The sequence below is a fragment of the Mercenaria mercenaria genome, chromosome 8 (genome assembly GCF_021730395.1).
Source record: "Mercenaria mercenaria strain notata chromosome 8, MADL_Memer_1, whole genome shotgun sequence".
In the NCBI taxonomy this organism is placed as follows: Eukaryota; Metazoa; Mollusca; class Bivalvia; order Venerida; family Veneridae; genus Mercenaria; species Mercenaria mercenaria.
This window is the reverse complement of record NC_069368.1, coordinates 42,309,108-42,336,991: the sequence shown is the minus strand read 5'-3', so window position 1 is coordinate 42,336,991 and position 27,884 is coordinate 42,309,108. Positions and strand designations below refer to the sequence as shown.

Below are 27,884 nucleotides of genomic sequence, written 5' to 3'. Positions count from 1 at the left end.
GTCATAAATATAATTTATTTCACCAAAATATTCATTACCAGACCGGATTGTAACATAATTAACGGACTTTTGCTGTAGATTATCAAAACGATGTAAGTTTCAAATTTACAAATCAATTTCATTAACTGTTTCCTTTTTAATTCTCAATCCCATGATTGTGTTTGTTATTAAATATATTTTCTTCCTTTTTTAGAAGTATTTTCTTGGAGTAACTAAAGAAATCAAATGTGAGTCCATTGCAGGATGTACAATTTTGACATTTCTTTAGAGAAGGTGCAGTGTACCTTACTCCTCAAAGTAATCTGCAATTTTATTTAGGTTCTTCCTATCATTTGTACTTAACGGACTCGTGCATATCATTAATATGAACTTTGACCTTTAATTGTGACCTAAACCTTAAAACCAGCCATCCAAAACTTGCACTCGGAACGTTGTCTCGATGTGGTGAACATTCTTTTTTAGTCTCAAGGTCAGTATGTCCTTGACCTTTGATCGACTGAAAACAAAAACGTACAAGATCCTTCCAAAGCGGTGCTCAGTCAAAATGTTAACAATGTTTAAGGACGGACAGATGGACGGATAATAGCATTCCATTATACAATGTACGTCCCGTTTTTTTTTTCAAAACTGGCGTAAATTCCCTACATCCCTACTTGTAGTGTAATGCCCTGGACAGTAAAACTTACTTAAGGGATATAACTCAAAAAGTAGGTAGAGAAATGGTTCGTGTGCGTCGCACATTTTCATTTGAACCAGTATTACGTACAAATAAGGGAAGATGATTAAACAAATAAGGAGGATAGAGTTATGTCATGCTGTTGAGCTTCCGTAAGACAGCAAGCTCGACTGCTCTCAGTGCTTGACTCTGAATTAGATCTTTGCCAGTAAAAACGTTATAAAACATAAACCCCCCCCCCCCCCCCAAAAAAAAAAAAAAAAAATATATATATATATATATATATAAATTTAAAAGGGGCATTACTGTAACAAAATTCAAATCAGAGAAATTTGAATTGTTTCTCCTGGTGTAGTAGTAAATTACTATTTTAAGTTTCAAGTCAAAAACTTTCATAGTATGAGAGATATTTGACTTTATCAAAAAATTTAACAAAAAATCGAAGTTAAAAATGGGCATAACTGTGTCAGATTTCAAATAAGAGTTATTGGAATTGTTTCTCCTTGCATAGACTGTGATAGTGAATAACTATTTTAAGTTTCAAGTGAAAAGCTATCACAGTAACAGAGATATTTCACTTTAATTAAAAAATATAAATAAAAAATTCGAAGCTAAAAAGGGGCATAAATGAATTAAATCTTCCTCATCGAAATCAAACTTTCTTGATGGAAATAAGGAATACGTAATTGTCTTTTTAATTTTTTCATATGGTACATAGAAACATGACATACAACGGCTGCAGATTGGTGTCATCAAAACTTTTTATATGTCTGCTTCCCCAGGCGACAGTAGCTTGAAGTTAACTGATCTTCAATATGAGGAATTAAATATGTACGAAAAGTCTAGAAAAATGCATATTTTTGTTGCTTTCACTAGTATCGAAGAGAATCACGTTATATTTAGTATTTTCAAAGAACTAAAAAATATTCATTTTATAGCTCTTTGGTATTATACATGTCACTTTTAAATATTTCTTATTGACAATCTTTATATTGGATTGAAAAACTTACAGAAGACCTCTCGGTAGAACAATCAAACAACAAAATTGTCGTGTATACAACATCAAACAACAAAATGTTGCTTGTACCAAAATATTTTTGCAATGGAAGGTTTTAGAAGTAGCAGATAAAAATCTTAAATCAGAGTATAAATTTATGTATATGTACAAATCAATAAACATCCCGTAAAGAGTTCGTTTTGTACAGGAATTACTTTTTCACGCAGAGCTACGATTTTTTCGTCACTATAAATTGGCACTGTACCTTCAATAACTTTTTAACAAACAATGATAAATATGTAAGACTAAAAGCCGAGTGAAGATAAATTATATGGTCACCGACTGGGCGTTATCGTTTGAAATTTTGTATATAATAAACACACTTACCACTGCAAAATGTGTCCTCTCTTAGGTCAAAAGGTAAACAAATAACGCCATTTGAACTGCAAACAGCATTTTCATCGCCTAAAAAGCAGCAAAATGCAAAACATGTCCACCCCCTTGCATAATGTTAATTTTAGTTCAAATCGAAATGTTGAATATGATTAGAAACCAACGCATAAATTAAAACACACAACTAACTTTTCTATTGGCCTACAAGAGTAACTGTGTCGTATATATTGTGGCAATATCAAACTATCGCTGTTTTTTGTTTGAAGTTGTTCAAATGGAAACGCGGGCAAAGCATCAAACGGGAAAGATCTTTTTAACTGGTACAGGTAAATTTGTAGTAATTTATACACACCATATAAAACCATTCAAAGCATGTGGTCATTTTATACAGAATTATAACAGACTATATCTAAAAGCTATATTTGTACATTCTATAGTAAATGAATTAAAACAGTAGATTATACAAATTTGTAAAATGAAATCCTAATTATGAGATAAAAATATTTCGAACCTGGCATAAGGACGCATAAAGACATATCTTTACAACGTAAAAAACATATCTCTTTGTGTTACAGAGATATCACTATAATTCACAGACATATCCCTTATAAATATCTTGTTATGATCGGAAAAGGTGCTCACTGTACAGTGGAAGTCTCCCACTCAACCACCTGTCGAAAATCATTGTCTTAAACTTTCGTTAACAGTTCCCTGTCAAACATAAAGATGATCTCGCCTACCTCGGCAAAGTTGTCAGTTTGAGCCCGGGCTCGGCCTTGTGAAATTATTTTTAAAGAAGCTATCCAGCAAGCCTGCGACAGTTTCTGGTTCTTTCCAGCGTGTTTCTCTACTACAAACAGACGAGTATCGACGTTTAACTTAAATTTAACTAACCGTTAAACAAGAGTGCCAGAATGTCACAATATACGCCCGTCACAGCAAATTTCTTTACTCTAGCTGCTGTATTTTGCAAATGAATTTTAATTTTGTTGTTGTTTAGTAATCATTGTAAGTCTTTTGTTTTCCTAAGTCCACAAAAAAATTCCTTACCAGGTATAGAGACCTTAAAATACACCTAAAATTTGAAAGTAACATCTATGTTGTACCACAGAAAAGTGGTCTTGGTTTTTCCCTATGGTCAATTATAAAAAAGTTTCAATATAAGTTATTTATAGTAACAACTAAGGGAAGTTAATCTTAAAAAAAAAAAACAAAAAAAAAAAAAACAAAAAAAAAAATCTTAAGTCCACACAAAAATCTTTACCAGGTAGAGATTGGTCAAAATACACCTCAAAGTTGGATGTAGCATGCATGTTGTACTACAGAAAAGTGGTCTCGATTTTTCCCTACGACTAGTAATGAAGAAGTTACAATATAAGCTATTTATAGTAACAACAAAGGGAAGTAATTCTAAAGAAAGGAACTGTGCATGACACTTCCTCTCATGATGGTGTATAATTGTGTCAAGTTACATCAAAATCCCTCCATGCATGAAGAAGAAATGCTTCGGACGAAGTCATTCTTGTATCTGACCTTTGGCCTCTAAGTGTGACCTTGACCTTAGACCCAGGGACCTGGTTCTTGCGCATGACACTTCATCTCATGGTGGTGAACATTTGTGTCAAGTTATATCAAAATCCCTTCATGCATGAAGAAGAAATGCTCCGGACAAAGTTTTCATTCTTGTATCCTTTGACCTCTAAGTGTGACCTTGACCTTAGACCTAGGGACCTGGTTCTTGCGCATGACACTCCGCCTCATAGTGGTGAATATTTGTGACAAGTTAAATCAAAATCCCTCTATGCATGAAGAAGAAATGCTCCGGACAAAGTTTTCATTCTTGTATCCTTTGACCTCTAAGTGTGACCTTGACCTTAGACCTAGGGACCTGGTTCTTGCGCATGACACTCCGTCTCATGATGGTAAACAACTGTGCCAAGTTTCATCAAAATTCCTCCATGCATGTAGAAGATATGCTCCGGACAAGGTCTGTGGACGCCGCCCGCCCGCCCGCCAGGGGCGTTCCCATAATACGTCCCGTTTTTCAAACGGGCGTATAAAAATGACCCCATTACTGATCAGAATTTAACGACTGATCAGGTCTCAATGACTTTTTGATCAAAATTTAATGTTGAAATGTTGGCAGGGTCAATTCTCAACGTTGCAAAATGACCCATAGGGTCAATTTTCAACGGGGTCAAAATTTAATGTTACACCGGCAGCCTGATAAACTTCAGACCTTTACGAACATTTTTGGTATATAACTTGCCTCGTTAAAAATTGGGTCCGGGTTCAGCTGTCTGAATGGCCTAATTGTCGCTCTACCAAACATATGACGAGTTCAATAATTCAAGCACCAAGAGTTCATGATTTATCTTTAGAATAGCTTTGTGCTTGGAATTTTAATTTAAGGTTCTGGTGAACTTTCACGTTAACTTATCTAAACCGACCACTGAGTTTACTTACAAACTTAAAATAGGCACGTGTTCGTCATCATCACCTACATCAAATGTGATAAGTGTACCACTGTAACGTCCATATCATTAGTAGGCCAATCTTTACTTGAACTTAGAATTTCGACAATAATAAAAATATTAACCCTAATCATGCAGGGCACCATTGATTCTGCCTTAGCGACCAGTGTAGATCATGATCAGCCTGCACATCCGTGCAGTCTGATCAAGATCTGCACTGTTCGCCATTCAGTCAGTACCTTTGAGGTAAACACCCCTTTTTACATTTAATGGTACTGTCGAAATTGAAAGATGGACAAGTTCATTATACAAATTTAGCAGGGTAAGGGATAATAATAAGAACAACAACAACAACAACAACAATAATAATAATAATAATAATATAATGAAGACAACATACAAAGTGTACATCACATTCAATGACATGTATTCTTATTTTTCCAGCATGACTTCATTTGATAGTAACAACAACAAAAATATACATACAGCAGAAGAAAATTTAATATACAATAAATCCAACAAAATTTTGGTAAGCATACAAAATAAAGAATATAACATTTATGGCAACCGTTCATTCAGTAACATATCACTTGTAGTGTTGAAAGACCGTACATGTTTACTAAATATTTAACCTTTAGCCTGCTGGCGGCTTTGCGATCAGTGCAGACGAAGATCAGCCTACACGTCCTTCGGTCAGTAATTTTTCAGTGAACACCCATTTGAATAATAAATGGTACTGCCCAAACTGAATGATGGACCAGTCCATTTTAGAATTTAGCAGGGTAAAGGTTAAAAATACATGTACTTGCATGTAAAGTAAAGAGTTTATCTGACAGTTTTTTTTTTCAGTTTTACAAAAGTATTAAAAGTATATTATGCTGCGAGACATAATAATAATAATAATAGTAATAACATCTTTATTTATAGAAGGTAGCACATGAAGATATAGATCAGTACAAAGTACAAATCATACATCTTAATTTTAAATGTGGCCTTCTGAACAACAACATCAACAACCAAATACAATTTACACTATCACATAACCTAATTAATATCACATTCATTCTTAGACAAATACCCCTTAAAATAGATATAGCCTTTAAGTATCCATTTATTATATGCAAATATTTTACATCGAGTATCTTTACTATTTACTTAGTACAATAGTTACAAAAAGCTAAAGTAACTTTGATGATGCCAGAAATACTTTCCAAACTTTCTTAATCATACAAACTCCTAAAATGCAATGACAAAATACTACTCATCCTCTGATATGTGAAAACGAAGACATTTTCTGTCTTCACATGGTATTATACTATACTATTTGTTTCAGATCTATTTCCCTGCGCAAATATTTTATGAGAATTATGCCCCTTTGTATCTAGTTACTTTAATGTTGCTTCCTAACTTTAAACATAAAATAGTTGTTCCTTATACACATATCATAAATGACAAGATCAACAACCCTGACACACATTTTCAGTGAGTTATGTCCCATTTTATTTATAGGTCACAGATGGCAGATGTTCCTCATGTGATTTCCGAAGTTCCCACTGTTCTTGAGTTTAATCATGGATGAACCGTACCACTCTCTTTTAGCCATAATGCCTTCTATTTTTTCTTCGTGCTTCAAACATATCTAAATTCTACATTATATATACAAAATGAGCAAAGCAAACGAAGTGAACAAAGGATTATTTTATGAAAGACACAAGTTTGAACAATGCGTAACTTGGAAATGTATGCGTATTGTCGTTTTAACCCTTACCGTGCTAAATTTCTATAATGAACTTGTGTATCTTTCGATTTGGACAGTTCCATTAACTGTTATAAGGGGATGCTTACCAAAAAAATACTGACTGAATGGCGAACAGTGCCGATCATGATCAGACTGCTACGGATATGCAGGCTGTCACAATCTACACGGTCGTATAAGGCATGAATTCATCAGTTCACATAGTAATGTATAAACTGATCCCAGGGAAATCGCGCTGTCACTGCACTTAAATAAATAGTAAATTATACAAGAGTTTCTTTTTTAAATCTTAAAGCACAGTAAGCTGCAAGTCGAATCAACACTGTATACGCCAGTATGATTAAAACAATCACATAAGGTGGTAGAAACACATTGGCTTGTTGAAGAATATCATCAGAAGTAACATATAAAGTCGTGTTATCAATGCATCTCGGAAAGTCCTCTGTTTTTGTCTGGTTGCATCTGCAAATGTACACAAAAACATTATATTGTAGTGTAGGAAGTGACAAATAAATATGCATGATTAAAGATTGAACAGTTTCAACAGAGCTTTATTTTCCCCATACGCAATGTTCTTAACTACGATGTATTACACACGCTTTAGTTGACGCGAAACCTGTACATGCGTTCTCAAGACAGTATTTTTTAAATATTCTTCTCTATTGTGGTTATCGCATCATGTTACATTGCTTTTTAACGCATTTTCGAATGAATAATTGATGTCTGAACAAAGTTTTCATAAAAGAAATGAAAAATGAATGTCCTCTTTCCGGAAGTTTCATGTGGCTCAGCAACGGCAGACTGTTTTAGGCTACACTTGAAATAAAATGAGATATGTTTTTTATGTGAATTATTGAAATAGTAATAAGAACTGTTACCAGTGACAATATCAAATACTAGTATTGAAAATTTGTTTCGATCTGACACCGACAGAAAGAAAATGCGAGAATTACTAATAAACTTTGATAATGTGACAGTTCAGTCCAAAATGACCAGGGGTATTCAAAGATAATCCGTCATAAAATCATCTTGGGGCTATATTGCAAAGTGTAATTATTAGTTTCCTGTCAGTGTCGATTGTATTGAGGTCGAATGCCACAAAATCAAAGTTTATTATTACATGTATATCCGTCAGTTTCCTGTCAGTGTCGCTTGTATTGAGGTCGAATGCCACACAATCAAAGTTTATTAATACATGTATATCCGTCAGTTTCCTGTCAGTGTCGCTTGTATTGAGGTCGAATGCCACACAATCAAAGTTTATTAATACATGTATATCCGTCAGTTTCCTGTCAGTGTCGCTTGTATTGAGGTCGAATGCAACAAAATCAAAGTTTATTAATACATGTATATCCGTCAGTTTCCTGTCAGTGTCGCTTGTGTTGAGGTCGAATGCACAAAATCAAAGTTTATTATACATGTATATCCGTCAGTTTCCTGTCAGTGTCGCTTGTTTGAGGTCGAATGCAACAAAATCAAAGTTTATTAATACATGTATATCCGTCAGTTTCCTGTCAGTGTCGATTGTGTTGAGGTCAAATGCAACAAAATCAAAGTTTATTAATACATGTATATCCGTCAGTTTCCTGTCAGTGTCGCTTGTATTGAGGTCGAATGCAACAAAATCAAAGTTTATTAATACATGTATATCCGTCAGTTTCCTGTCAGTGTCGCTTGTGTTGAGGTCGAATGCAACAAAATCAAAGTTTATTAATACATGTATATCCGTCAGTTTCCTGTCAGTGTCGATTGTTTGAGGTCGAATGCCAACAAAATCAAAGTTTATTAATACATGTATATCCGTCAGTTTCCTGTCAGTGTCGATTGTGTTGAGGTCGAATGCAACAAAATCAAAGTTTATTAATACATGTATATCCGTCAGTTTCCTGTCAGTGTCGATTGTGTTGAGGTCGAATGCAACAAAATCAAAGTTTATTAATACATGTATATCCGTCAGTTTCCTGTCAGTGTCGATTGTGTTGAGGTCGAATGCAACAAAATCAAAGTTTATTAATACATGTATATCCGTCAGTTTCCTGTCAGTGTCGATTGTGTTGAGGTCGAATGCAACAAAATCAAAGTTTATTAATACATGTATATCCGTCAGTTTCCTGTCAGTGTCGATTGTATTGAGGTCGAATGCAACAAAATCAAAGTTTATTAATACATGTATATCCGTCAGTTTCCTGTCAGTGTCGATTGTATTGAGGTCGAATGCAACAAAATCAAAGTTTATTAATACATGTATATCCGTCAGTTTCCTGTCAGTGTCGATTGTATTGAGGTCGAATGCAACAAAATCAAAGTTTATTAATACATGTATATCCGTCAGTTTCCTGTCAGTGTCGATTGTATTGAGGTCGAATGCAACAAAATCAAAGTTTATTAATACATGTATATCCGTCAGCTTCCTGTCAGTGTCGATTGTATTGAGGTCGAATGCCACACAATCAAAGTTTATTAATACATGTATATCCGTCAGCTTCCTGTCAGTGTCGATTGTATTGAGGTCGAATGCAACAAAATCAAAGTTTATTAATACATGTATATCCGTCAGTTTCCTGTCAGTGTCGATTGTATTGAGGTCGAATGCCACACAATCAAAGTTTATTAATAATGTATATCCGTCAGTTTCCTGTCAGTGTCGATTGTATTGAGGTCGAATGCCACACAATCAAAGTTTATTAATACATGTATATCCGTCAGTTTCCTGTCAGTGTCGATTGTATTGAGGTCGAATGCCACAAAATCAAAGTTTATTAATACATGTATATCCGTCAGTTTCCTGTCAGTGTCGATTGTATTGAGGTCGAATGCCACACAATCAAAGTTTATTAATACATGTATATCCGTCAGTTTCCTGTCAGTGTCGATTGTATTGAGGTCGAATGCAACACAGTCAAAGTTTATTAATACATGTATATCCGTCAGTTTCCTGTCAGTGTCGATTGTATTGAGGTCGAATGCCACACAATCAAAGTTTATTAATACATGTATATCCGTCAGTTTCCTGTCAGTGTCGATTGTATTGAGGTCGAATGCAACAAAATCAAAGTTTATTAATACATGTATATCCGTCAGTTTCCTGTCAGTGTCGATTGTATTGAGGTCGAATGCCACACAATCAAAGTTTATTAATACATGTATATCCGTCAGTTTCCTGTCAGTGTCGATTGTATTGAGGTCGAATGCCACACAATCAAAGTTTATTAATACATGTATATCCGTCAGTTTCCTGTCAGTGTCGATTGTATTGAGGTCGAATGCAACAAAATCAAAGTTTTTAATAATGTATATCCGTCAGTTTCCTGTCAGTGTCGATTGTATTGAGGTCGAATGCACAAAATCAAAGTTTATTAATAATGTATATCCGTCAGTTTCCTGTCAGTGTCGATTGTATTGAGGTCGAATGCAACAAATCAAAGTTTATTAATACATGTATATCCGTCAGTTTCCTGTCAGTGTCGATTGTATTGAGGTCGAATGCACAAAATCAAAGTTTATTAATACATGTATATCCGTCAGTTTCCTGTCAGTGTCGATTGTATTGAGGTCGAATGCAACAAAATCAAAGTTTATTAATACATGTATATCCGTCAGTTTCCTGTCAGTGTCGATTGTATTGAGGTCGAATGCCACACAATCAAAGTTTATTAATACATGTATATCCGTCAGTTTCCTGTCAGTGTCGATTGTATTGAGGTCGAATGCCACAAAATCAAAGTTTATTAATACATGTATATCCGTCAGTTTCCTGTCAGTGTCGATTGTATTGAGGTCGAATGCAACAAAATCAAAGTTTATCAATATATGTATATCCGTCAGTTTCCTGTCAGTGTCGATTGTATTGAGGTCGAATGCCACAAAATCAAAGTTTATTAATTACATGTATATCCGTCAGTTTCCTGTCAGTGTCGATTGTATTGAGGTCGAATGCCACAAAATCAAAGTTTTATTTACATGTATATCCGTCAGTTTCCTGTCAGTGTCGATTGTATTGAGGTCGAATGCCACAAAATCAAAGTTTATTAATACATGTATATCCGTCAGTTTCCTGTCAGTGTCGATTGTATTGAGGTCGAATGCCACAAAATCAAAGTTTATTAATACATGTATATCCGTCAGTTTCCTGTCAGTGTCGATTGTGTTGAGGTCGAATGCAACAAAATCAAAGTTTATTAATACATGTATATCCGTCAGTTTCCTGTCAGTGTCGATTGTGTTGAGGTCAAATGCAACAAAATCAAAGTTTATTAATACATGTATATCCGTCAGTTTCCTGTCAGTGTCGATTGTGTTGAGGTCGAATGCAACAAAATCAAAGTTTATTAATATATCCAAAATGCTTACGGAGTATCCTCGATGTTCGACACCATAAGGGATATAGTAAAGGCGTACGGGTAATAGAACAAGGAAGCATATTTAATCCATTCCATCCAAGCAGGTACATGTTGAGAAAAGAAGCCTCCTGTGAATAATTAACAAGATTATGTTTCTGAAAGAGTGAAAAAGCTAGTCAATGGCCCATTTATGTTCACCATAACTGAGTTAAGTACATGTAATACATCATGTTCTAGTATACTATCCGTAAGAAGAAGCTACTTTTATTTAAAAAGAGTCTCTTTGGGGTTATATATTGCAATAACTTGTTCTCAGTATACGACAGAGCATTAGTACTAGCTATGGCAAAGAAATAAATGCACAGCGTACATGAACGGGTAGTTACCAGTTCGGTCACGTAGCTGTAGGGTTTGATTGGGGGTCGTAGACGGTGACCGGCTAGTGTTCGAACTTGGGATATTTCACTATTTTGATATATCTGGAAGTGAGCTCGACTGGAATATTCTGTATATACAAATGTAGGTTTACATCGTGGTTAATTTGATACCTGCAGTATCTCTAGAAGCTAAGCTAGGTCATACATTGATGTATAGCAGTATGTGGTAAGTCCCAATATGCTGGGTACAATATACGGTTGTGTAGGTAGATGCATCGCAGTTGTACTATTTAAGATTCAATAAAAGTAACCAATTTTTGGCATTTGACAGACGATTATGCGGATAAAGGCAAGATACCCAGTCGAAACTTCGAGTTACTAGGTCAAAATTTCTTACATAACTCGAAAATTAGATATACAATCTCGAAAGAGTTAATCAATAAAATTGTTCCCTAAAATATCTTAAAACAACACGCATTTAAATATTTTAATGAACAACTCGAAGTCATCACAAACATTTCATGAAATGTCCTCCAAGCTAGTTTTTGGTTTTAGACAGTCACATTTTTCTCGACATAGCTACTAAAGAATTGCTGAAATAAAAGCTTCTACAGCCATTTAGCTAATTCACATCATCAGTCTTACTTTGTCATACCCTATTTCTTGTAGCTAAGACATACCATTAGCAGATGTAATCAGAAAAATGGAGTCTATCCTAAAGTTCTTCACAGAAATCATTAAAACACGTATATGTATGAAAGAATTACCTAGCAGATACATCGATATCAAGTAGCTAAACAGCGTCGTTATTGCCATTCGGATATCCTTGCACAAGACAGACAGTAGATGACCCACTCCAAAGCAAGCGAACGTTTGTATGAGATTTACGATGAGCGCGGGGAAAAATTCTGCTGGTCCCCCTAAGTCTCCAACCCAAAAGAAAAGTGTAAACATAATAACTGCATGTATGAATAGGTCTGTTAAATCGCTGGTAATTCTTGCACAGTAGTAGGCAGTCAGACGGTAAGCCCCCGAGGTTCTTTCTTTGGTAATAACTGGACGTTCTGCCGGATCTGAAGTATTATTATAAATCATTTGAATAAACTTGTACAATTCCTATTTTGATTTCGGTGAATTAGGAATAAAACTTACTTAGATTACAAGGAGCTAAACAAAAAAAATCTAATGATTTAAATAAAAATCATAGTGTATGCATTTTCATTCCTCAGAGAGTTGTCTCACACCAAAGAACAAAACAAAAAATGAAGGAACACAGTTGGGCACCGACATGTAGCGGTCAGAGATAAATCAGTACTAGAAAGACGAAATTCTGGAATGCATATGTAATTAAGAATCACAATACATTTATCTTGATTATCGTCCGCCCAAACTTAAGAACTGGAAACTTAAATGATGTGATAAGTGACCAAATCATTTTCATGAAAAGGACTCAATGTGTATGAAGGTCGACACGCAGACATACACAGATATATACATTTAGAAAATGCAGTAAAAAAAGAAAATATTGCGAATCACACTTCGGTGTTATTGTTTTCGTTTTTCATGAAACACCGGATTCAAACCTTAACTATGATTGGTGTTATTAAGAATACATCCAGCAAAGTTGATAGAGGACATATTCACGAAGGCTGAAGCTAGGGTTTCAACATTACATATTTGCATCAGCAACAGCCATAATTTACTCACAACTACTGATAACTGTCATCGCAGGTATAAATGTCCAATAACCCACATAGAAGAATATCTAAAACAAAATAAAATAATGTGATAAATTATTCATTTATTGTATTAATTGTTAGAATATATTTTCGGATCCTTCTCAGTCAAAAGAACTACAGATTATGCAATGTATTAACAACGTCTTTCCTAAAATTTAAATGAATTTCCCTTATAAGCGCAGAAGCCATCCACAGGAAGGCATAGCTGTTCTTACACATCTTAGGTCAATAAACTAGCTAAAATTAACGTTTTGCCTAGATGTTAAAGGGCAAGGAATGCCTGACAATAAGTTCATTTTAAATGAAAGCCATCCTCAAGCCTGTCAGAACGCTGAAAGAAATTTTTAAAAATCCTAGTAGATGGAATTAACATAAGAACAGCATTGCCTTTCCCTTTAAAGAGATTGTGAGATCTGTTGTAGAGAAGGAATGGTTTACAGTCAGTTATTTCATTCTTGTGTATTAATTCTGCAACGCATCCATCGACAATACATACATATATAGTAATTGCAACAGTTGACAGTTTACACATATGCAAATACATATGTAAACACATGGAAGCTGCATCAAATTTCCATGTTCACAATCCTGTTTCCTCATATATAAAATATAAAAACTATTTTACTTACCAGACCGAAGACGTCACGTGATGTTTTCAAACTGACACCTACTTGGAAGTAAAGGAGAGAACAGAGGACGGATACAATTATAGCCTGTGTTAGAGTGTAGCCTTGTTTGAGTACACCGATCGACTGCTTCAAACTCCTCCATGCCAACGCCTTGTACTGAGTCATCCAACAAGTCGCCCATCTATCATCACAGTTACTTAAACCTCCATACCCTTGCATTTCATCTGTCAACACAGAAACACAATTTAGTGTCACATCGGGCAGCAGTAAAGCAAATGCTACTGGGTAAAGACGTCCTAACAAAATGCTAGTATTTGGTCTCCAAACAATAGTGTGTTTATAGATAGTTACTAAAAGAGAATCATAATTCTGCGTTCTATAAAGTTTGGTATTTTTATTGGACTAATATTCTTTCTATTATCATGAGAATCAATGAACTGTCATGCATATCAGCCTAAACAAAATATGGTATTCACCGCGGACAGTGCTATTGTATCTAATTTTGATGGTGTGTCTGAAAATACAATCTAAAGCAAATGTATTGTCCATAGCACTTATAGTATAAAACACACGGTAAATAATGTTTTAATGCTCAGAAAATCTTAAAAAATATAGTCAACAGGTTCACGTTAGTCACTCTTTATAAAAGAAAGTACACTGTTACCAGCTTTGCACTCTTTATCCAGCATTACACGAGTATCTTCTAACAGACTGTCAGTGTCCGACTCGGACATATTAAATTCTCCGTTTCTTGTTTTTTGCTTCCTTTTATATTCATGTGTCACTTCACTGTTGTTGTCTGGTACTTTCATAGTATCTCTACAATGCCAAAAGTCTGTGCTTGATATGAGCCACGCCATGAGAAAACCAACATAGTGGGTTTGCGACCAGTATGGATCCAGACCAGCCTGCGCATCCGCGCAGTCTGGTCAGGATTCATGCTGTTCGCTTTCAAAGCCTATTGGAATTAGAGAAACTGATAGCGAACAGCATGGATCCTGACCAGACTGCGCGGATGCGCAAGCTGGTCTGGGTCCATGCTGGTCGCAAACCCACTATGTTGGTTTTCTCATGGCACGGCTCAATTATGAACAACATATCGTGCACCATCAGCGCACAATTAAGTTTGCAAGTACATCCAAGAAAAGACATATTTAATACCTATATTATAAATACATGTCTCATTTTCAGTTTAGTTTTAATATTCAATATAAACGTACTTTTTCATTTGCTGACATGTGGACAGCTAAATCTTTGCAATATTGGTCATAAATGTTTGAACCTATTTTTCTTTCACCATTTTTGTTTTAGTTGAATATCAAAATGAATATAATATTACCAAACACTCACAGACGCTTATCCTTATGTTTTCTTTAACAACTACATGAATGTCTCAAATGTATGTTTTTCTTACACTCTTCATGTGATTCAACATAATATACGTTAAAGACTCTAAGAATATTCAAACACGATCAGGGCACATGAATCACAATTATATTCTATTTTTAGCGTAACATTTATTAATCGTTAATATTTTTTTAAAACATATTAGGGACCTGTAAGCGTTTGATCGGATCCTTTGCATCTCAGCTTCATCCTCAGTGCTCAGAATGTCCACTGAAATGAAAAATTAACAAAAAACATGACATGTCTATTGACATTGCAAAAGCATATACATTTGTTCAAATATGTTATGAAATATGAAACAAATAAAGGCACTCTAAAATTGTTCAGTTCTAATTTCTGGTCAATCGGACACTACCACAATCAACAATCAGTACCGTTACCTTTTGTTTCTCGAATGTTTAAACTCAATTTTAACAGAATGTTCAATTCTTATTTTAAGTACTCGATTGCATATCTCGTTTTTCGATTTTTTATGTATGTAAGTTGAAGGATCAGCTTCGTACGTGTCACACTGCGTCTTCATTCCAAATTTATATACCTTGCCAATTACGACTGTTTTACGAAAACTTGGCCTACATGTATTATGTTTAGATCGGAAAATGCATGAATAGTTTTGTAAACAACATTTCATATCCGCGTAAGTTGTACTGATATGCGTGAAACTAAATATTCATAATGACAATGAACAAACAAGTGAAATACCAAAAGTACACTTTTAGTCCAAATAGAAATCGTATTTATAACAAAAACATCTTACATAGAAAGTCTGCCGGGTTGTAACCTTGTTCACAATTGTATCCAAGTTCTTCATAATGCGGTAGGACACTCTTTACGTTTCCACTATAGACACACTGAAGTGATAAATACAGTATAATTGATATTACTCAGTTATGTATTTATATATTCGATTCATGACAGAAAACTGCCAGACATAAACAGTCAAATTTGTGCTCAGAAACCATCTGACTTTAAATATGTTTATGAGTTATCTCGCTGCATAAAAATGCGATGTTTTTTTTTGCGGAAATTGCTTATTTAATTTGCGCTTTCTCTGCCCTTGGTATGAAATTACTACCTTTCAAAGGGTATGCAACTAATACGTGTGCCTATTTTTAAAGTATGTATGTTCAGTTACTGGAACAGACCCGGAGAGAGAGTAGAAACTACTCGCACCCTAGGAAGCTCCAATTACATGGTAATTGAAGTGATGGCCAGTTTACCAGCATGCAGCCAATAAAAAGCAATAAATAACATGTAACAGTGTTGATAAGCTTAGGCCAGATTTCCCTTGATCTAGGAATAAACGAATAACATGTATAAAATGATAGTGTGCTGTTTATAGTGCATGCATGTGCATTTAACTGCATGCCTTTTAAATTTGCCCATTTTTCCCCGCAGAAAACTTGATATATGGATATTAGACAAAATTAATCAACATTCACTTTAATAAATTTTGTGCAAAATATTTAAAACCTATGAAATATAATGTGTCCTATCATTAGTATATAATAACTTCCATCAGGAAATTTGATAGTAAGAAGACTATATTGAAAATACCTATATAAAGTATACATATATGCTATTCAGATTTCTACATTTGTATGCCTGTTTGCCTGTCTATCAGTGAAATAAGGTAGATCTTGCTGCGACTTTATAAAAACAACATGTTTTATAAATAGATGGCAGTCTGAAAAATATGCTTATCGTTATATTTCATTCATATATTAAATATGTCTGTCTGTCTGTCATTTATTGAATATGGAATCTATAATTGGATAAAAGAAACCATTTTCAGATTGGACCAGATGTTGTTTATTATGCATGCCGATGTACCACATACAGGTTTTCTAAATTCTATTCTGCTCTGTTCTATTATAAAACTCTGCTAAACAGTGGTTTCACTTTACACAAAAACAAATAATGTAGATATGCACTGCATTTATTCTCTTATAAAGATCGTATACTAAAATGCTCATGTTGAAAGCATCTTAAAAAACATTTTCCTTGCAAATTATAGAGAAAGATCAAAAAGAAAAAAGAAAAGAAATAAAGTTAACGCCTTAAATTATCTATACTCTGTTCTTGAAACACGTAATAGGAATTTCGGAACAAAAAACATGTCGTACACTGGTTCATGTAAATTGATAAATTACCTCTACTGACATGAATTTGCATTATGTAACAATTATTTTGTTAAAATAACAAAACGAATACACATGTTTGTGGATTCAATTTCGGTAGTTCTGCACATTGAAGGTAAAATATAATCCAAAATGTAGAATTTGATAAAACCACTCCGTTTTAGAATTTCAGGACATACTAAGAAAAAGTCGCAATATATATATATCTTCGTGCTTGCATTTTTTACTAGACTGATTTGAATGAATCTGGACCTTAAGCAAGATTCTGTAATTGGAGTTTATAGGAAAATCGCATTTTTTGCACTACATTGCAGATTTTTATAAAAATTCTCAGTTTGTGAAGACATTATTGGAATTGTTCCATTGTAAACATTGTAACAATTGAATTTCATTTTAGAAAGATTGTGGCATTGCCATTTAGTAAACACATGAACATCAGTAACGCATACATAGGCTTTATTCTATGTTACCAAGGACAATGAAGTTACTTCATTACTTTCGGTTTATAAAATTGTGAAGAACTAAGATATGAAAAACCATGCTTAATATTGTTCATTTACATATTCAGATGTAATATAAATTTCATTCAAACATCACAACAAGAGGGTGATGATGACCCTATATCGCTCACCTGAAAAACTTGGCTTTAACCCCACATAAACCAGTTTCGAAATTGGCCTAGAAATAATCAAGATAAACATTCCTACCAAATTTCATGTAGACAAGGTCATAAATATGGCCTCTTGGAGTGTTAACAAGCTTTTCTTTTGATTTGAGCACGTGACCTAGTTTTTGACCCGTGATACATGGCCAGTGTCACACTTGGTCTAGGAATCATCAAGATAAACATTCTTATCAAATTTCATGAAGATAGGGTCATAAAAGTGGCCTCGAGAGACAAGCTTTCCCTTTGATTTGACTGGATAGCCTAGTTTTTGACCCCATATGACCCAGTTTTAAATTTGGTTCAGGACTGAAGATAACCATTCTGACCAAGTGTCATGGAGATAGTATGAGGCCTTTAGCTTTTGATCTGGTCAGTTTTCGAAAGGAACCGAGATATTATGCACATACAAGCTGTGTGCAAGTTTGATTAAAGTTTATTGCAAAATGTGGTCCCTATCGTGTTCACAAGCCAAAATACCATATATTTGGCCTTTTAAGGGGCAATAACCCTTGAACCCATGATTTGATCTGGCCAAGTTTCGAAAGGAATCGAGATATTAGGCCAATACAAGTTGTGTGCAAGTTTGATTAAAATTGATTGCAAAGTGCGGTCTCTATCGTGTTCACAAGACATTGTGGACACACGACGAACAAAGGGTGATCACAAAAGCTCATCCACAGGTGAGCTAAAAACAAAATGCCTCTTTGCTGAGCTTACGATTGATTAGCAATGGATGGAACTAGCTATGGCTACACAGTGTTGTGCACATGCTAACAAATTAAAACGATAAAAAAAAAATCAATGTAATGAATTATATACATCTTAAAATTACGTTCACATTCATTCTGTTCATTTTTTTTTTCGAAAATGCCACGAAGAAAAATACCTTTTTTAAATAAAACAGGAAGAGTAAAATAATTAATCCTATATACTTAATTAACAGATGATTTACACTTTAAAAGTAATCACATAAAATATACAAAATATGCAGGCTTTTACCAATCTGGTTAGGTCATTCGGATACTCTCTGATAATAGACATAGCAACACATTTGAAATTGCAAAGTTTTTTTACTTTCTTATATTTATATATCATGAAACATTGTTGGTCCAAATATTTAATAATAACAGAACAGAACAGAATAGAATTTTATTAAGACCTGTACATGGTACATCGGCATGCATAATAAACAACATCTGGTCCAATCTGAAAATTGTTCTTTTAGCTCTTGCTTGTCGTCACAGGATAATTTTCCATTTCAAGGACATGTTATTGCATATTCCATCTTTAGTGACAGACAGACAGATAAACAGACATGTATTATAATGATAAGCATATTCTTCGGACTGCCATCTTCTTATAAAACAGGTTTTAATATGTAAAAACAGATTTATAAAGTCGCAGCAAGATCTACCTTATTGACTGACAGACAGGCAGACAGTCATACACAGCTAGAAAATTAAATAACTTAGATATTTTCAATATTGTCTTCTAATTAGAAAATTTTGTGATGAAATATATTCTGTGCTTTGAATTATATTCTAATAATAAGACCCATTTTATTGGCATAGTTTTTAACTATTTTTGCACAAAATTGATGTTGATTAATTTTGTCTTATATCCATACATCAAGTTTCCTGAAGAAAAAAAATGGGCAAATTTAAAAGACATGCAGTTAAATGCACATGCCTTCACTATAAACAGCACACTATCATTTTATATATGTTATTCATTAATTCCTGCATCAAGGCTTATCAACACTGCTACATGTGATTTATTGCTTTTTATTGACTGCATGCTGGTAAACTGGCCATCACTTCAATTACCATGTAATTGGAGCCACCTAGGGTGCGAGTAGTTTCTACTCTCTCTCCGGGTCTGTTCCAGTAACTGTGTTTTACAACTCGCACACCAGTGCTCTTGAATTCAGCGCCTGATCAATACGGCGACGGTAACGTTTATTTGAACATCAGACATGTAAAAGGGTTGATTAAATAACATTTATATATTTTATGAAATGAGCGGGATTTGAAGCAAACTGGGTCATTTTAAAGTTTACCGACTGAAACTGTGGCAAGTTTTTAATGTAGGTGACATATCATATCGAACATTAGTCGCAATTTGCATTTTTAAATATATAAAAATAGTTCAATTTTATGGTACTAGTAACTTTAAAAATCGTTAATATGCTTAAAGCATATTAACGATTTTAAAGATAACAAATATGTAAAATTGTTACTCTTTAACTGTGACGAAAAAGTTTAATATTCAGTCAATTTCTTTTCAGTATATTTTTGAAAACATAAATAAATAATTTTCTTTCCCTGTAGATATAAAATGTGGTTTTCAATTGCACATTAAATACTGAGTATGTTGCAACATTCATTCAGTGAAATACTTAAACATTTTAAAACACATTGTCTTGACCTAATATATATGTCATTGTCAATTTATAAGAAGATAATTGTATTTCTTTTTTATTCAAATCGTTCACATAATAACCATCATGGAAATAGAAAAGAATACAGTTATTCTGTGGCGCGTCTTTATCCTTTTGTGTTTCCATGAAGGAAATAAGAGAAATAAGAAGTTGACAGCTAAATAAGTCTGCAGACGAAAAATTGTGAAAACAAACTAATTCAGGGAGGGCCTGAACTGGCCACCTGTCATCTTGTAGAATAGCTGTATTGTGCTAGTATTACCAGAATGATTTCCGCGAAGTTTATGTGGGAGCAAAAAGTAGGTCACTATGTTGTGGCTGGGTCTTTAAGTCGTTAACATTCGGTTAATACCTGAAAGTATATTATAGACAATACAATAGTGCAAGACTGTCACAAAATACGCCCGTCATCGAACTTGACCTAATTTAAGGGCCATAATCCAAGAGTGCCTGAGGAGATTCATCTGGTTATCCAACTTGGCCGAGATATTATGCCCACAAAATTGTCAGCAAGTCTCGTGAAGATCGGATGAAAACTGTTCGACTTAAGAGAGCGTACAAGGCTAAATTCGCAGATTTGGAGTAATTCAAGGGCCATAATCAAAGAGTACCTAAGGCGATTTGGCTGGATATCGAACTTGGTCGAGATATTATGCCAACAAACATTATCTGCAAGTTTGGGGAAGATCGGATGAAAACTGTTCGACTTACAGAGCGGACAATGCTAAATTCGCAGTTTTTCGAGTAATTCAAGGGCCATAATCCAAGAGTGACTGGGGTGATTTGGCTGGTAATCTAATTTGGCCGAGATATTATGCCCACAAACATTGTCACCAAGTTTGGTGAAGATCGGATGAAAACTGTCTGACTTAGAGAGCGGACGTTCCTACATATGGGTATTTATGTGGCTACTCTTTTGTTCTCTCTATTGTTCTTTTAGCCACGTAAAAGAAAAATAGCCACATAAAAAGCCTTACGGAATGAATGACATCAAAGAAAAAATACAGTTACCTATTGTTCATATAGCCACTTAAGTATGCAAATGTGGGATCGAACATGCTTTTGGACGCCGCCGGCCCGCCCGCCCGCCACGGGTGTTCACATAATACGCCCCACTCTTTCAGAGACGGGCGTATAATAAAGCGCTCGCTCATGCGTCACAGGCTCGAATGTCAGGACTGACTCGAATAATTCACCTAGTCCCCTGTCATTTAGAAAGCTTGAGACCCTAAATAACTCGGGCATTTTGCTCATACCCTTGCGACTTGGAGCAACAGATGTTAACTATTCAACTGAAAACACATTTTGTATAACTTTAAGACATAAATTAACATACATATCCATCCGAGAGAAGTACAAGTTGATCAAACATATGGTATAATTTGCTGGCCGGTTGGTGTATAGAAGTCACTATCAGCTTGTTGTGAGTCTTGGCATTTTCCTGTATACAGTTCATAATGTCGTGTGCCGTGCTGGAATCCAGACCAGATGTTGGTTCCTAAAATTGAGATTATGTTAATATTTGAACGTGTCAAAATTCTGTTTTCATTTCTTGTACATTACGTGTAATTAATAGAATATTTAAAAGATGCATCTTTTTAGGAACAGGAGAACTGCGTCTTAACCGGTAAGTTGTTGATAAAACAAACTACAGTAAAACCTGCTTTAGTGGTCACCTCTATTAAGTATGCAGTCAACCTGTCTCAAGAAGCCAGTGTCTCATTTCCCAAAATGGTCATTCATTCTATCAATTACCTGCATTAAGCAGCCGCCTGTTGTAAGCAGCCACTTTTTCCCACTCCCTTGGCTGGCTGCTTAAGACAGGTTTTACTGTACCTGGAAATCTACTCCCTGTTTCTGAATAGTTACATCGGAGTTTAAACGATAACTATATTACTTCCGCTATGTTGTTTACTTGAAAATAATTATGCTACATATTTTGTATCTGGTTAAAATATACTAACATCTAACAATAGAATATCTGGATTTGTCAGCAATTCACACGCTATGCTGGCTCTCTTCTTCTCGCCGCCTGACAATCCCTTCACAAAAATATCACCAATGACTGTAATGAAAATTAAAATAATAAAAAAATAATAAGAATTAAGCTTTCTTCCGAGTATAGTCACGCAATATTTCAAACAAAAAGGAGAGCGACATCATTACACACCTTATCATTCAACGTAAATTATATATGTTTACATGTAAATATGTATTTTAAATGATTCAATACTAACGATTTCACTTCTTTAACAGATAACTGAAGTTGTCCACCAGCAGGCTTACGAAATTTCGGTGGTTCTACCCAGGTGGCAGCCTGGAGGGACAACTGGGGTCTACCCCCCCCCCCCCCCCCCATCAAAAGCTGGGTAGTCATCAATGACCTATAATTGTGTAAACGTTAAAACCAACAAAATCCAGAAAGGATAGATAACTGGATTTACCAACAGTTACTACCAGATTAGAAGTTAAGTCACAGTAGAGATACTGACCTGTATTAAGACATTTGTTTAGGCGGAGAGACTGTACTAATTTGTTGATTGCCTCTGTCTTCTGACTTGCTGAAACACTCTCCGGCATGCGGATATTTGCTGTAAACTAAAATTCAACGATATGTTATAAAAATGTAGGACAAAATCATCACCGACACCCCACCCCTCAATTTGACCAAAACGTACACCCCCCACCACCAACCCCCACCCTTTCACTTTGTTGAGTTAAGCGAGGATGAACAGAAGTAATAAAAAAGGGATAACTGGGAGATATTTTCTCCGCCTTTGTCCATTTGAGAAGGGGGATTGGCGGGTTGGGGTGCGGGTGGTCCTTAGAGTTCCTAGTATGAATGTTTCATCAAAAGCCGACGAGTGTACTTTCTGTCTCTTCTTTACACAAATAATTTGCAAACCGTAAACGCTGAAAACCTTGTCAACTGGAATATTGCGTTGTAGAGCTTAGAAAAACTCATTTACCTCTCAGATCTGCATAGTTTTTTTTTAGATACTTCGAAATCGCTTTTGCCAAATGAATGGATTTTTTTTTTGTATTCAAAATGTTCCAGCATCATTTGTTTGTAAGGCAACATATATAAGCTTTAGATTAGAGATACATTGTATGAATCGTGCCTAATTTTTTCATATGTACAGTACATTTTACATTGAAGTACCTCTAATTTATGTGTGGAAAAAAAAACAGCTAGTGCGGAACATATACCGGGTATCCCCTAAACTTTTCTTCCTGCAATATGAGACTTAGATCTAGGTCCATATTCATCAGCATTCTTAATCGATCAGGACCTGTTTTAATCAACGTTCTAACAACGATCTAGGTCCATATCAGCATTCTTACATCGATCAGGACCTGTATTCATCAACGTTCTAACAACGATCTGGGTCCATATTCATCAGCATTCTTACATCGATCAGGGTCTGTTATCATTAACGTTCTAACAACGATCTGGGCACGAATTAATCAACATTCTAATATCTGTCGTGGCCTTATCCAATCTAGGCCTGATTGCATCAACATTTTAACAGCGATCAGGGATTTATTCTTCAACGTTCTAACACCGTTCTGGGTCCAAATTCATCAACGTTATTACAACGTTTGACCTGTATTCATCAACGTTCTAACAACGACCAGGGCCTGTATTCGCCAACATTTCAACAACTATCTTGGCCCGAATTCACCAACATCCTAATATCAATCAGGGCCTGCAATGGCATCGACGTTCTAAAAGCGATCTAGGCCCAAATCACCAAATCACCAACGTTCTAACAACGATCAGGACCGGTATTCATCGTCGATCTAAACACGAATGCAGGCTATTGACCTCAACTGTCAAAGTTTGACCTTTTGACTAAGACTTTAGATCTCTCAGAAATTAAATTGATGTATTTTGTTTGTTAATGAATCTTTATTGTTTTCAATTCAAATTTTATAAAAATCTATAGATTTAAAAGCTGTAGGCCAATAGGCTATTTTAGCACCTGAATGTTAAAGAATACAGACCTCTGTTGAGAATGTAATGTAATTTTACCTGTAAAGTCTCCATGAGAGTAAGCTGAGAGAAGAAAACATCTTGTTGCTGTACAACGGCTAACCGTCTCCGCAACCTTTTATCAAATGTTTGTCCATTAACTGTTATAGCACCACAGCTCGGCTTCTGACGTCCTGATATGATGTTAAGAAGTGTAGTTTTACCCGAGCCTAAAAAATAATATTCAGTAGATTTAAATGTTACCACATAAAAGGGAAAGGTACAAGCCGGATTGTAGTGCAGATTTAGGGACCGACACGATAAAGATAGACAGATAGACATGCACATTATGTAGTTTGTTTAAGGCAAGTCCGCTGTCTGTTCGTGCTTTCGCGGACGAAAAAAAAAAACATCTATTTTGTTTATACATAATTCATTTTAAGTCGATTGTGAAGCAAGTTCTACAACTTATATTAATCACTCTCGACACCTCATTCCTGATGGAATCCATCGCCAGTTTTCTTTTAGTGTGCGTGTGTCGTTTCGGCGCGCGCTACAGTGAGACAAAATGAAGCTAACAAGACAGCATATCGAAACCTAGAAATGAGACATAATTATTTTACATTAAAACCTATCTATTGTCACATTGAAAAAACGTAGCGCTCACTGTGTACGTAACACTTAAGCTACCCTTATAACGGCTACCAGGAATTATTCGTGGTTTTCCGGATAGATGACGTTACGCCGTCTCCACCGGTTAGAAATACCTTAAAAGCTTAAAGTATATAATTGCAAGTATTTTTACTATAATTAGCAGTATCCATTAACTTTTTGATTTTCTAAGTAGGTTAATTAATTATTGCCTTAAATCGATAAAAATGTAACAATATCATAACAAAATCATTTACCTGAGGAAGAAGGTAATCGATAAAATAGTGTAATAATATATGACAAAACTACTTAAACACTTACCTGTGGGTCCTAGTACAGCTAATATTTCTCCGTTTTTAACACTAAATGATACATCATTTAGAATATTTTTATCCTTAACTTTAAAGGTCACATGATCTACAACCAAGCGCATATGTTTGGTATTGGCATGCATAGTTATCAAGCTGCAGGCAGCCAAAGAAGTAAATAGAACAGCACACAGTGAACGTGCTCATAAAAACTGATTACTGTACCGTAACAAACATCAAACATTTAACGTTTATACAGTTAAAAAAGAAACTAAAACGTATTGTATAACAAATGTACCTATTTATAAATGTAAGCTGTCAATATATTCGACCTTGATTTATAAAAAACTCTACTGGCAGACTGTATTGACATTTAGTACAGTTAAGTCAGATTATAAACACCAACATCTTGTGGGGCTGGTATGGGGATGGACTTAGAGTCGTACATAACAAAGAATTGTAGTACCTACATTTTTTTGTATTTGTAAATATGAGCTGTCAATATATTCGACCTTGATTTATGAAAAATAATACAGACAGACTGTTTTCATTTATATTGACAAGCAAGATTATAAACACAGTATTTTTACCCTTGGCCATTTGGAAATCTTGAGGGGCTGGCGTGGTGATGGACTTAGAGTCGATGTTTTTTCTTTGTATGCAAGTCAGAATTTTTTCAGAACTTAAATTTGAATGACTTAAAATTGCAAAATTTAACACTGTCTTCTTTACTTCAGTATTTCAATGTGCGCCTAGTGGTTCAGGTTTTTTACTTTGAATCATTGACCCCTCATCGCTGTGGGCTTGAAACCTCACGTGAGCGTAGAATACTTTTATTTGAGGAAACTATTCAGCTGGCTTAGTGATTACGGGCCGCTGTTTTGACGAATTCCGCATATAGTCAACCTCCGTCTGGTGAACAGAATTGCCTGGAAAGCTAATTTTCAGTAATGTTAAATGCAAAAAAAAAAAAAAAAAAAAAAAAAAAAATGCAGTTTATAATATAATCTTGTTTTCAAATGGAAAGGAAATATAATTTAGATATAGGAAATGAAACTTGTTTTTCGATATTCATGCGAAATGAACGACAGAATAGGATCGGCAAATTAAACAACTTGTTTTTCGATGTTCATTAAACATATGCATCGCTAGCGGATTTGCCAATCCTATTCTGTTGTTTCATAAACACCGAAAATAATATTTCATTTCTTAAATGAAAAAGTCTGAGGTCTGAATTATAGTCTATAAAATGTATAATCGTCGTTTTGGGGGATGCTTTGGGTGCACACCTGAATCAGATGGTGTACACGCAGTAGTATTTGCATACCATGGGTCATTCTCATCCATCAGAGGTTCGTCAAAATCCCCGAGACGAGGAACCACGGTAGATCTCTGGTATGCGAGAATGACCATGGGTGTAGTCCTAAGCGTTCTGAAAGTAAGGGGTGGGCAGAGTGAGAGAGACTATAAGGAGAACCACATCCTACAGATGGGGACACGGGAGCCTTCGGCAGGAAAATTTGGATTTTTTTAATGATAGAGAATTTTAACATTTGAAATATGGCCGTCGCCTACCCTAGGTTATATATGTATTGACGAATTAGCCATGGAAAAATCAGTGACATATTCTTAGTGAAAATTTTATTAAGGTGTAAAACCATCATAGAAAGAGGTGCCACGAATTATTTTTGAATACTTCAAAAGCCAAATGCTGAATTCTAATGAGATTTAAGATAGACTTACCAGTATTAAGAAAATACATGTGTATAAACAATTGTCTTGAAACTGAATGGTGCCCCTGTCCTTACGCTCATGTACACTGTACATGCTGTTGTCCATACGTTGAACTCATTAATAGAACGTAACATAATCATAATGTAAATGAAGAGTTTTGACGGCGAAATGCAATAAACGGTTGGACCACACAGGTTTCAATGTACATATACTATCAACGTACACGGAAAACGTTTTAAATTTAATTTCATTGATGTTTATTACACATGAATGAAAAAAAATTCTTTCACTTTATTCAGTTAGGATATGTAATCCATTCGTGCTTTTATAGCCTTGATTATGAAATGCCATCATCATTAAAAAGGGACTATTTGATTCGTTCGAGTTAATAGTTATTACATAGAAATACATTTTGCCTAAAGCCCAAACCACTTCTTTTTCGTAGTAACTTGTAGTGTTTGTAGTGAATAAGATCTTTTCGGTACACTGTTAACTGAATGCATCTATTTGAATGAAAACAACAATGACACAAAGTCTGTGTCAATGTGAGTAGCTATAACGAGATAAATATGCCTACCTGTAGGTCCCATAATCGCCAGTACTTTTCCAGATTGTGCTGACAAAGAAACATTATTCAGAATAACTTTATCCTTTACTTTAAAATTTACTTTGTTTACCACAAGATGCAACGGTTTGTCATGGGCGCCCATAACTACTGTAACGACTACTAAAGTAGTTTAACATTGTGGAAAATCAGTGTACCATTGCTAATTAAAATAAAAATCTGCAATTAAATAAATTTGTTTTAGTTTAAAATTTTAAAGTTAAAAATTAAGGATGAAAAAGCAGGTAAAATATGTTTGAACGTTAGGCCTACTTTGATGATGAATGTGTAAATTAACATTCCTTAATTACATGTAAGTGCATGTCTTGAATCTGCAAAGATTAATCTTAATGCCACGGGGTGCGAAAATGTGCAGCCAGACTGCAACTCGAACCCAGGGACTTGGTATACCCTTTCGATGCTCTACCGACTGGCTGCCTACACACTTTTTTACTCGTTTAAATAATCAAGTCATACACTGACATTTTCCGGCCCACCATTTTCAAATTCGTTCTTGAAATTCAGCAGATACTTTATAAATCAAGCAATTAAAGGCATTGGGATATAACCAGTGT

At 34.9% G+C, this 27,884-nt stretch overlaps 1 protein-coding gene across 3 annotated transcripts; it reads right to left on the bottom strand.

Annotated features, from left to right (window-relative positions):
• Positions 1-6,514: 6,514 nt before the first annotated feature.
• LOC123566510 (uncharacterized) lies at positions 6,515-27,405 on the bottom strand. 3 transcript variants are annotated; one of them, XM_045360679.2, is made up of 13 exons: positions 27,283-27,405; positions 24,073-24,242; positions 22,529-22,634; positions 22,001-22,101; positions 21,373-21,534; positions 15,546-15,639; positions 14,938-14,998; positions 14,046-14,200; positions 13,382-13,605; positions 12,721-12,778; positions 11,781-12,086; positions 10,647-10,764; positions 6,515-6,758 (listed from the first exon to the last, which is right to left on the bottom strand). In XM_045360679.2, exons 1-13 carry the CDS (start codon positions 27,293-27,295, stop codon positions 6,560-6,562), a joined length of 1,767 nt encoding a protein of 588 aa, XP_045216614.2. In that variant the 5' UTR covers positions 27,296-27,405; the 3' UTR covers positions 6,515-6,559. The 3 variants fall into 3 exon arrangements, with proteins under 3 accessions (XP_045216614.2, XP_045216612.2, XP_045216613.2); XM_045360677.2 differs by lacking the exon at positions 27,283-27,405 and adding an exon at positions 24,985-25,235; XM_045360678.2 differs by lacking the exons at positions 10,647-10,764; positions 27,283-27,405 and adding an exon at positions 24,985-25,240.
• Between the last annotated feature and the right edge of the window lie 479 nt (positions 27,406-27,884).

Excerpts from the sequence above, each read along its gene's own strand:
- LOC123566510 (XM_045360677.2), bottom strand. The coding sequence starts at position 25,117 with ATGCATGCCAATACCAAACATATGCGCTTGGTTGTAGATCATGTGACC. Across the intron at positions 22,635-24,072 it reads CTCTCATGGAGACTTTACAG|TTTACAGCAAATATCCGCAT; the intron begins GTAAAATTACAT and ends GTTGAATTTTAG. Across the intron at positions 10,765-11,780 it reads GATATCGATGTATCTGCTAG|GAGGCTTCTTTTCTCAACAT; the intron begins GTAATTCTTTCA and ends AATTATTCACAG.